We start from the raw sequence: 11,465 nt of genomic DNA on the forward strand, positions 1-11,465 counted from the left end.
ACACAGAGAGAGTGCGAGACACCAAGGCCAAACTACAAAGTACAACAGAAAATGAAATCAAATCTTTGTGTAGGTGATAAAATGGCCATCGGTTTCCTAAAGGCAAACTTCAGGTATTTGGGCATTTTGGGGCGAAAAAAAAAAAAGACTTAAATGACTAATCGGTAATGAGAAGTAGTTATTTTTCCATTAATAAATAATAATTTTAGCCCTAAAACCAATAGATGAGATTTCTGTCAACACAGCACAAAAAGGTGCAATGGAGGACCAGGGGAGATGTCTGCTCATGTCTGGGACATGTCCTGAGTCCCTTGTCCAGATGTGACCAGGTTCATGGGACATGTCCTGAGTCCCTTGTCCAGATGTGACCAGGTTCATAGTGACTCCATTCTCAGTGCTGTGAAACCGGCTGCTAAAAATTATTTTCCAAATAATGACTGAAAATCTTTGTACAAATAACTTTAATTACAACTTATAAGCATTTTGTATTTAGAGGAGCTGAACAGACAGAAGTCATTTTATTGACATGAGACAATATTCTTTGCTCAATAAGTATTTTCCCTTATTTTTTCTAAATGAAAACATATGAGTTATCATGGTGTCAGTCATGATTCACTCATTTTATCATGAAAATATCAACCTTTTTGTTGATCAACTATCTGGTGGTCCACAAAACCTTTCTCTTTTCATTGCACTTTAAAGTGGTGGTAATTTGCTTCTGAGTTTCTTCCCTGCACCTTCCAGTGCTGGATGGTTCTTCATGTGAAGCACTTGATCCTGATACTCAGCTCTTATTCAAACCAGAACCAGAAACCAAAATCAGTCATTTTTCACATGAAAGCTTATGTAGAAACAGTGTGCTCAGAGAGCAGATGAAAAGCTTTCAGCCATTAAGATGGAGAAAGACTTCTGTTACTGCAGTCTGCATCCGTTTTACGGTCAGTCTTAATGTAAATGTCTGGGATTTGTCCTTTTTCTATTCATTGTGCGCGTGCCAGTTGATGTTGATGAAGGTCTTGCTGTCCATGCGGTCAATGTAGAGGACCCCATCCAGGTGGTCCATCTCGTGTTGGAGGATGCGGGCTGGCCAGCCGCTGGCCTGCCACGACACAGCTTCACCCTTCTCATCCATACCTGCAGGATCAGTGAGCAGGACAAGAAAACACACAGAAAATACATCAGCAAAAAAAACCCTACCCTTGAAGGTATGTAATAATAAGACATAGAAAAGTTACGATCACATCAGAAACCCAGTGTAGTGTCAGCATGCTCATTAACATCTGCAAGCTGTTAGCCCTGCGGCTCCCTTGGTCCATGCATATTGGGTCCACTGTCGTAAAGAACCAATTGAACCGCCCAAAAAGTGGTCCAACATGCCGAACCTGTTACAATGCTCTACTCCACATCTAGGACCTTCACATTTCTGGTGTTCAGTATATTGTTTTCCACCTGTAATCTGAGGGAAGCCCAACAACTGCCAGGCCACTACACACTAGTTAGACTTTTCCATTCCTATATAGCATCTCTGTTTGTCTCTTACTTTCTGTCCCTCACTGCCCCCTTGACCCACTGCCGTCTCTGGCTCTCACAGGAAACTCCTCAATAATGTGTGATAGCCTAGTTCTCAGGGAGGGATGGTGACGCTCACAAACTCATACAGTAACAGTATAAAATTTTTCAGCTGCAAGACTTAAAGGATAATTTCCGTTTTTTACAACCTGGACCTTATTTCTAGCATAAAATACGATCATTTACTCACCCAGACAACTTTGGTGTCATTTGGAGTCGTTTTGACGAAATTAGCCCCAGTGGAGCAGCACGTATATCCGTATAATGCGAGTACTCGGGGCACGCAATGCAGCCTCTAAATAACACATTATCTGCGGCGAAACTCGTTCATTTCACCAATATTTAGTTAGGATACACTAGTGCTATTCCCCTCTGAGTCCGGGGTTAGCTGTTATCAACATCCAGGGTCTGTAGGTTGACCTACTGACCTCTGACCTGGATGATGTCATCTTTGACCACGGCGCGGCTAACTTGCTACCGCTAATGCTACAGTTTGTTTCTGCGTGTTTCTGACTTGTCAGAACAAAAAGGCAGCTGGATGAAGTTCAGCTTCCACGGGCTTCCTCTCCTCAGCCTGGACTCACTAAAGCTCCGGCTAGTTGAGATAAAAATGGACCCGAATGCCGAAGCAGAATGATTATTATCAGAATGAGCCGGGCAGCGCTCGGAGATGACATCATCCAGATCAGAGGTTAGTAGGTCAACCTACAGACGCCGGATGTTGATAACATGCCACCACGGGCTCGGAGGGGAATAGCACTAGCGTATCATAACAACATATTGGTGAAATGAACTAGTTTTGTGGCGGATAATGTGTTATTTAGAGGCTGCATTGCGCTACCCCGTGTTCTTGCATTATATGGATATACGTGCCGCTCCACTGGGGCTAATTTCGTCAAAACGACTCCAAATGACACCAAAGTTATCTGGGTGAGTAAATGATCGTATTTTATGCTAAATTATCCTTTAACAGTGCATTTATCTTTGAAAAAGTTGGTGTTAAACTAGGAAGACAAATGCAGACACAGAAAAAAAGACTCCATTTTGAAACTTCTCTCATGTGCTTTGGTGTTTTACACACAGCAGATATGTGATATGATGACTGAAAGAACAGCAAATGTTAAGTCAGCTGAGATTAAGTTATAAACATACGTACCAGACACTTCCACAGACAGGTAGCGAGGAACTGAGGCAGAGAAGCCTGAGATGCTCTCACAAGCTTCCTGAAACCGGGCAGTCCGTCCGTCCAGCACCCTCAGCTGCGGGTTGACGAAGACCCTCAGGGGCTGGACGGAGAGACCGCGGACCTCCCTGGATGCTGCTGAGCTCTCGGCCAGCATCCTCTCTGGATACTCCAGGGCCAGGATGCGGAGCGGTACCCCGATCTGAGGCGCACTCAGTCCCACGCACTCGAGTTTCCGCATTACTTTCACCATGGTGTCGATGACCTTTTGGACCTCGGGGCCTGTCACAGCTGCAGGGTCGACAGCAGCTGCATGCGCACGCAGCACTGGGTCTCCTACCTGGCACACGTGACTGTATGGAGGAGTGGGAGCGGCTATGATCTTGCGTTTTACGTACTGAAGATAGGAGCGCACCCTGACATTGCTGCAGTAAGAGCGTCTGTAGGGAACAGGTGAGCGAGGTGAGACGTGTGGAAGACAGGAGGAAGTCACTGCCGGTGAACTGGAGGAGGAGGCTCGGCAGTGAGGAGCTTTAGATGCACAGAGTCTGAGCCCCGCTCTGGAGAGCTGGAGCAAAGACACACATGACGTTGTGTTCATGGTGGAGCGGCAGCTGGGAGGAAGTACCACATCGAGGGCTGATCCACAGAGCTGTAAGGATGTCAACAGGAGAAGGACACTCAGTTACTTTATGTTTCTCGCCCTGTATCAAGAAGAACAAACCACATTAAGAGACTTGATGACAATCAGGGGTGCAGATCCGATGTTCTTATATTTCGCCTCTCACAGACCCTCCCAGATCCCCAATACTTCTCACCATCGTCCTTTTCTCCCAGTGTATGGGACTACTTTATGCATGATTAACTGATGGATGAATATCAAAATATGAAGCCCTAAGATTGAGGGGGTCGTTTCTTTAAAGCCTGCTGATGTCATCTGTGTAAGAAACTACCCATTCATTTGCATGGTAGTGGAGGAGACCAGAGATGGAATGTGGAGTCAGAACATTGTCAAACATTATGTTCCACCATTTCAATCATAGATGTGAATCTAAAATGTGAAGAATGTAAAGTCTGAAAATACATTTGTTCAATTTTGAATAAACATGTGTTATTGTTGAACATGGGCACTGATTTGCCTGCACTCCTCTGGTTTCAGACTTAAGCAGATTTCCTCCCATTATTGAGGCTGGGACTCAGTGCAGGTCATGTTCTTCTGTGGGCCGACCTTTGAGAGCAAGGGCACGGTCCATATTCAGGGGCTGTAGTTTGGGATGTAGCATTCAGATCATCGGAGCTCCATTGTCAAACCATATCATCATCATGTAGTTGACGTCCAGGCTTTATTTACAGCCACTGTGTATGGAATTTCAACATTTAATATTGTTCTGGAGTTAATCAAGGTCACAAATCCTAGCTCCGCGCAGTAGAATAACTAATATTAAAATTGCAGATACCAGAACAACATTGTGGTTATTTCACAGTAGCCTACATGTTTTTGTCGCTCGTACACTTAATGGTCGGTTTATTACATGGTCAGTTTCCATCATCCGCTCTGCTGTCAACAGCTAAGCAGTAAGCCCCACACCCCCAGCGGGGTAACCTGGTGCTGCTAAACAAGCGCGCCCACTCGACAGCCGCGACAAGTACCAGAGCTACGTCCTTAGCACGAGACAATATGAGTTACATGTATAAACACAGAGACAGCTCCACTAACTGAGGGGAGCAGTTGCTTGTTTAAGACGGTGCACGTTTCTATTACCTTGAACTAGTTGTAGAGGACCAACACCTTACACTGTGGACACTGGACAGGACAGGAGACAGTTGACAGGAGAGAACAGCACCGGAGAGACTGGAACTAGTTCCGGGTCAACGACGTCACACCGGAGAGTGAACTTCACAATAAAAGTCCACATCCAAATTGTAACACACACAGACAAACACCAAACATGATATTTACATTGACAAAAAATATTGAGTGAAAATTCAAATAAAGTTTCATGATAACATAACATAAAATAGAATAAAATAAAAATAATTTTCACATGCGTAATTAGCCATTCTCAAACTTTATTCAGAAGAGAGCCATCATCCGAGAGTTTGACCCGGAAGTGATTCCTATGTTTCTCTCTAACTTGAAATGGTCTGTAAATAGAAACTGGATGGAGAACATTTGACGCCTTTGACTTGCCGGTACATGCCCGGCATAGTGTATTCATGAACCCGGTTTTAAAAGGTCAGTCGGCCGATGACCAGAGCGTCAGAGCCGCGGAGCCGACGGTGTTGTGGTTGAGATGGAGGGAGGAGAGCTGCAGGCTGAGAGGAACAAGTCTCTACACAACTTCCCCAAGTTACCAGTGTGGATCATAGAGTATGTCTGGGCTCACAAGATGATGGATATACAAGAAGGTTGGTTTAAAGTTATTCTTACTGAGGTGTTGTCTAGTTGTTACACTGCAGCAACAACGTAACTCGATTGATGTTTTTGACCCTTAGGCTACTTTGTTACAAGTAGGCATAAACAAGCTGCAACGAGGACAAAAGTTTTCAGTCAGATTATCTATTGTGTGTGTGTAAGCATTAAGTACGAGTACATCGTGTTAGTATGGAAGTTCATTAAGCATTAAGTGACTGCAGCCAGAAGTTGTTCAGTGTTAACATCTTATCAGAAATTTTGTTTTAACTCATTGGGAATTTGTTATGCAGCAGAGCTCAATTTCAAAAAATAACAAAATAACCCCGTAGGTAGCCTACTCAAAAACAAACAAACACAACTGTCAATAATAATATACATAGTTAATATTTGCATACTATTTAGCCTACTGTCAGCTCATGATTTATGCACTAAATTTCATACTAATTTGTTGCACATGATTGTGATTGCACATGAAAAGAGTAGAAGAAAAGAGATCATAAAGAGGGTGTGCAGAGATGTCCAATACTGCTCATTGTTTTTTTTTAATTAGTTCTGATGCCACATTAAAATGAAAAGTATCAGCTTTAAACAGTTTCCCTCAGGGGGATTAATTAAGTATTTATGGTGTAATTTGGTTATAATCAAGATGAACCACTTGTGTGTTAGATGATGTGATGTGTTTCTGATTAGAGAGAGAACGTTCCATAACATCACTGACTCTCCTCAAATTGACAATTGCCTTGAAATTGAAATCAGATTAGGTTGTGACACGCTTCACATATTTCTTCCTCTCAGTTGTGGAGCCGTGCGACTGGCCTGATGTGGACTCTCAGCCTCTGAGCATCCAGGACTCTTGGAGGCTGCGTGTTGCCTCGGCCCAGGTCTACTCCATAGTGAAGAACAGGGACATGGAGCACTTTGAAAGAGTGGTGAGCTTCCTGGAAACCACTTACAGACTTCTCCCCACGCTGGTGACCCCCATCAAACACATGAAGGTCGTGTTTGGCCTTAAAACCATGGTAAGGCAATGAGTGGTTGTAACAGTCATTCATTCATTCAACAAGCAAGAAGATCACATTAAACGGTTGCTAAGCACACGTTCTAGTAGCAGATGATACATGGCTGTATTGATGTGCTTCTTATTGATCCACCCCTCTCTCTTGGTTATTGTTGCTCTCTTCAGGTGATTATGTGGATGCTCAGGGAGGATCTAGGGATGGTCCATACTCTGTTTAAAATCTCCCAGTTCTTCCCAAGTAAACTGCCTCAATACCAGGATCAAAGTGTAAGTTTCCGACACCAGCTTCCCTGCATATTTCAGCCAAACACACTCAGTTGATCTTAGATCTGTGTACAAGTCACAGTCACTTAAAGTTGTAGTAATCACTGTTTTGACATTAAGCATGAAAAAAATGACAACTATTAATATGAAAGGGGTCTGCTGTAGTAAGTATCACCAACCTAACTGCAGTTTCACAGAGCATTTAGTCTCTTTTCCTTCATTGGTTCAGTTTAATATAGTATATAATAGTCTGTCACATGACTGATTTGGTTTACTCTTATCACACTCGTCACTGTACATTACCTGCTCAGCACCCATTAGCAGACAGAAAATTGACTAAACAGCATCAATAATCCTTTATTGTTTTTCTTGCACAGAACCAACATGAGATGTTCCTCATGAGGAAGAACACCCAGGACTTTAAGGCTCTGGCACAATCTCTTGCTATGGACAAGGACAAACTGGAAGATTATATTAAGGTAGAAAAACAATAACTTATTAGGGATATGAATATCTGTATGTATCCACATTTACCCTTAAAAAATGGATTGTAAACATGGTTTGATAAAAGATTGAGTAGCCTACATTTTATTTGCACAACTGAATTGTTCTCCCAGTTGTGTAAATAGGCAAATTAAGTTGTTATTAAGTTATTATTGTATCATGCTGCATCCATACAACTAGGCGTAGTCCGTATTAGGCTTCAACATAACATCAAACACAAACTCAAGTCAGCCCAGAATTATTCTCAAAGTTACTACAAGAGGCCTAAAAAAACAACAACAACAAATACAGTAGGCCAATAAATGAAGAGCGTGTCTCACTTTCCATCTCTCCCACAGCTCACCTGCTACTGAGAGTTTTGTAATCACTCACTAGATCATTTTGCACACATGTTAAGAGTCTTCATCCTGCTATGGTTGTTGCAAACTGGGATTATAAGAAAACAACTGGTTCCCAGTGTCTCCCATCATTTCAAACATGTAGCTCTCAGTGTGTTGAATTAGTCCACAGCACAGGGTCCAGTCTTTAGCCCTAAACTGTGACTCCTTGTCTGTCCAGCAGGATGCGCCACAGATCTGCATTATGTATACCAACAAATGTAGAGAAGTTTGAGCCGCAGCATTCAAAAACTGATGTCATGAGAAGTAATTAATGATTTCATTGTTGTTTCTCCTTGTGGCCAACCAGATATCTAATAAACTGACTGAGCTGTGGGTAAAATGCTAGAAAAGTCTTGTTTAGAGGCGCCAGAGTGAAATTAGACAAAAACGGTTTCCTAGAAATCTCTGGAACGTGAGTATTAAAGTTCAGTAGGTAAAAACAGCAAACAGACAGATGGGGAACAACAGACCACAACAGCTGGTTTCTAAGGAACCCCATAACACAGTGGTTTCATTTACAATCTGACTGCAAAAAAAAAAACTTTCGCCAAAAAATAACCCAGGTTATTTTTTGTACCATTTCACCTCAATACCTTTACTCTCTGGCTTTGGGCATATGTGGTTACGTCCAATAAAGTGTCTAAACTGTGATGTACATCTCAGTGTTACATGACAAATACTGTCTGTGTTGCAGAATGGGATGGAGACGCAGTACGGTGAACATTACGCCCAGAAAGTAGAGGACAGGCTGCTGCACTATCTTCAGAAGCTGGAGACTGTGTTACCAGGAGATACCTTCATCGATAAGGTTTGTGGTTTCCAGTAGTGAGCACTTTGTAGTAAGTTTGTTTGTTGCCAAGACTGACTTAATAATACAATTACCTGTAATTATGATGGAAACTTTACACATCTGAATATGTTCACTAGATCTTGAGGAAGGAAAGCCCTGTTACTGAAGAGGAGAAGCTGCTGTTGGAGGTGATTACATCTGACTCTGCAACTATAGCAACAACTCTAAAGAAACTTCTGCACTGCGGTAAGAAAGACCTCCATGTTCGCATACACATGCTACTATGCACTACTAATACTTTTGTTAAAGGGATAGTTCACCCAAAATTGAAATTTCAAATTTGAGATGATCTACTCCCCCTCATGTGGACTAAGGGCTGGGAGAAGTTTCAGAGTCCTCCGTGGCTTCTCTGAGTTACAGGGGGTCTCGGCGTAGCAGTGCATGTCCATATAACGGTTGCAAATGGATACCAACTGTCTTCGTAACAAAAAGACACACCAAAAAACATCCAAATAGCCTACCTCCATGCTGCTCGTATGTAATGTCCGTCTTGTATTGAAGCCCCGAAATGTGAAATTGTCCTGAAAAAAATTAAATAAGTCTATATTTCAAGCTTGTTTGTAGCGGAAGCTCCTCTTCCCGGTTTGTCAAATTTGGACGAACCAGGGTCTGTCCTCTTCCCAGTTCGTCCAAATTTGACAAACCGGGAAGAGGAGCTTCCGCTACAAACAAGCTTGAAAAATAGACTTATTTAATTTTTTTCGGGACAATTTCGCATTTCGGGGCTTCAATACAAGACGGACATTACATACGAGCAGCATGGAGGTATTTAGATGTTTTTTGGTGTGTCTTTTTGTTACGAAGACAGTTGGTATCCATTTGCAACCGTTATATGGACATGCACTGCTACGCCGAGACCCCCTGTAACTCAGAGAAGCCACGGAGGACTCTGAAACTTCTCCCAGCCCTTAGTCCACATGAGGGTGAGTAGATAATGAGTCCAATTTCAATTTTGCGTGAACTATCCCTTTAACTGGGTGCTGGAGTTACACACAAGGGGACTAGACTTGTTTAACGACATGATGTGTCACACATAATGCAAATAATCAACAGGACATTTTGTTTCTAACTTTCTATCCTCACTTATATGATTAATATATGGAAATGGTGAAAATGTATTTTGGTGCAGGGTGTGTGTTGGGATGTTCCCTCTGTTTATAATATTATAGTATTAGGAAATACAGTAACTGACAAAACAGCAAACAACAGGAAACACCGAAGTTCATCAGTGATGCAGCTGATGTGTTTTTTTTTCCTGTAAAAACTTTGTGCTTACATTATTACACACAGTGTAGTTGTGTGTAACCAGAATTGTTCGGGATCTGGATGCATTATGCTAATCGAGCATCTCAAACTACTTTTTATGAGACACCTAAGTCATTTTTAGTGCCTATCATGTATTAATTGTGTGAATTCTTTAACATGATACACATTATTATATTACATGTTTGATGTCAGCTGTAAATTCAATTGCAGAACACATGTTAATCAGAACGTGCTGCGTCTCTGTTCCTTTAGATGTTACTTCCTGTCGAGCAGAGCGTGGAGAAGATGAAATGAAAAGCTCTCAACTCTCAAAGTCACCTTTACCTGGCAGCTCTGCAAAGGCTCTTCTTAAGCTGGAGGGAGATGAAACAGCCCAAGGGTTTCAGTCATTGTTGGAGAGTGAAAACCATTTAGATGTTAGGACACATCAACAAACAGAGAAAGACGGTGAGGTCATCAGGAGGATAGAGGAAGAGAGCAGTGAAACGGCTCCCTCTCCTCATTTCTGCTCCAAACACCAGCGCTGGGTGAAGAGCATCCTGCAGGAGTGTCCTGTCCAGTGTTCACAGGAGCTGCAGCTTGTGTCGTCTTCGCCCCTACTGTTCCTGTCGTCCTCATCCACCTCTTCCTCACAAGATCGTACCCCCTCAGACCTTGTCTCCAGCCCCCCTGACCAGCAGCATCCCCCACCCTCAGAGACCGCCCCCCCTGCTCCGACAGCAGCTCACCTATCTGACCAAGCAAACCCCCAAGAGGCATGTGATGCCTCTCGAATGACAGCTCTACCTCAGACCTCTTCCAGAGACTCTCCTCTGCCCCCAGACGACCCCCCGAACACAACAGCCAAACTGCAGATCCCCCCTGTGCCTCATGATGCATCTACATTACCTCTATCAACCAGCCGTCAGACACAAACTCTACAGTCTTTCTCCAGATTTTCAAGAAATCACAGGCAGGCAAGCATCACCAGCAGTGAAAACCTTGAGGCTGAACGGTGTGAAAAGGCTCAGGCGGCCTCGGTCCGTGCCGCTAATAAAACCCCTGAATCTACCAAACCGGCTCCACAAGTTGTCACTCGGAACTCAAGCAGGCTTCGTCAATCAAAGGCGCTCCAGTGCTCCGACGTGGCCTCCACTACCTCCACCTCAGATGGTGTGGCTGTCCGGTCTGAGCCCAGCCCAGCCCGGCTCAGGTTGTCGCTGCCGTGTCAGGCCGTGCTGCTGCAGTCGGCTCTGCTGCAGCCCTGTGTGAGACTCACCAGGCTGAGCGCTCAGGAGTGTTACCGAGTGACCGGAGGCAGATCGTCAGCCACACATGTAGAGTCACAAAGCAGCGACGGGGAGGGAAGGAAGAGGAAGAAGAAAGATGAAGATTCAGATTCCTCTGTTGATGTGTACGCTTCTGACTCTAGTTATTATTCAAGTAGCGACAGTAGTGAGGACTCGATTAACTGCGACCCTGATTATAAACCAAACATTAATAAGAAAAGACTGTTGTTAGAGTATGAGAATGCAAGGAGCCTAAAATGAGAACACTGTGATAGTGGAAGACCAATGAGATATTGATATTTGGGAAATTTAAAGGTCACACAATAACAAGATTGGGTAACACTTTACTTGAATATGGGTTCATAAGATTGACATAATACTGTCATAACCATGACATGAAACCTGTCATAAACATCAATGAATACTTATGACAGCTGTCGTTAAGTGTCATTCGGTAAGTTATGTCACTTTTAATGCAAAGTTGACATTGTTTGAGATGTCCTTGTTATGAGAACTTGACATAAAGACAACATAACCTGTCATAGCAGACCTAATTGCCAAAATTTTAAAATGATGTCAAGTTCTCATAACAAGGACATCTCAAATAATGTCAACTTTGCATCAAAAGTGACATAACTTACCGAATGACACTTAACAACAGCTGTTATAAGTATTCATTGATGTTTATGACAGGTGTCATGTTATGGTTATGACAGTATTATGTCAATCTTATGAACCTGTATTCAA

The 11,465-nt window shown here is 43.0% G+C and overlaps 2 protein-coding genes across 2 annotated transcripts; one reads left to right on the plus strand and one right to left on the minus strand.

Annotated features, from left to right (window-relative positions):
- Window positions 1-443: 443 nt before the first annotated feature.
- Window positions 444-4,626, minus strand: pdf (peptide deformylase, mitochondrial). Its single transcript, XM_085778318.1, has 3 exons — window positions 4,515-4,626; window positions 2,726-3,404; window positions 444-1,134 (listed from the first exon to the last, which is right to left on the minus strand). Exons 2-3 carry the CDS (start codon window positions 3,351-3,353, stop codon window positions 977-979), a joined length of 786 nt encoding a protein of 261 aa, XP_085634444.1. The 5' UTR covers window positions 3,354-3,404; window positions 4,515-4,626; the 3' UTR covers window positions 444-976.
- A 212-nt stretch (window positions 4,627-4,838) lies between these two features.
- On the plus strand, window positions 4,839-11,048 carry LOC146985377 (uncharacterized). Its single transcript, XM_085778319.1, has 7 exons — window positions 4,839-5,161; window positions 5,964-6,187; window positions 6,352-6,453; window positions 6,828-6,929; window positions 8,029-8,142; window positions 8,262-8,370; window positions 9,703-11,048. Exons 1-7 carry the CDS (start codon window positions 5,047-5,049, stop codon window positions 10,977-10,979), a joined length of 2,043 nt encoding a protein of 680 aa, XP_085634445.1. The 5' UTR covers window positions 4,839-5,046; the 3' UTR covers window positions 10,980-11,048.
- Window positions 11,049-11,465: the final 417 nt, after the last annotated feature.

Source organism: Trachurus japonicus, chromosome 6 (assembly GCF_045865225.1).
Source record: "Trachurus japonicus isolate A0001 chromosome 6, Traja_1.0".
Classification (NCBI taxonomy): Eukaryota; Metazoa; Chordata; class Actinopteri; order Carangiformes; family Carangidae; genus Trachurus; species Trachurus japonicus.

What these genes read in the sequence shown, in the direction of transcription:
- pdf (XM_085778318.1), bottom strand. Translation starts at nt 3,353, where the DNA reads ATGAACACAACGTCATGTGTGTCTTTGCTCCAGCTCTCCAGAGCGGGG. An exon ending in CCTGTCTGTGGAAGTGTCTG is followed by an intron (nt 1,135 to 2,725) that starts GTACGTATGTTT and finishes CTGATCCTGCAG; the next exon opens with GTATGGATGAGAAGGGTGAA.
- LOC146985377 (XM_085778319.1), top strand. Translation starts at nt 5,047, where the DNA reads ATGGAGGGAGGAGAGCTGCAGGCTGAGAGGAACAAGTCTCTACACAAC. An exon ending in CTCAATACCAGGATCAAAGT is followed by an intron (nt 6,454 to 6,827) that starts GTAAGTTTCCGA and finishes TTTCTTGCACAG; the next exon opens with AACCAACATGAGATGTTCCT. An exon ending in GAGATACCTTCATCGATAAG is followed by an intron (nt 8,143 to 8,261) that starts GTTTGTGGTTTC and finishes TATGTTCACTAG; the next exon opens with ATCTTGAGGAAGGAAAGCCC.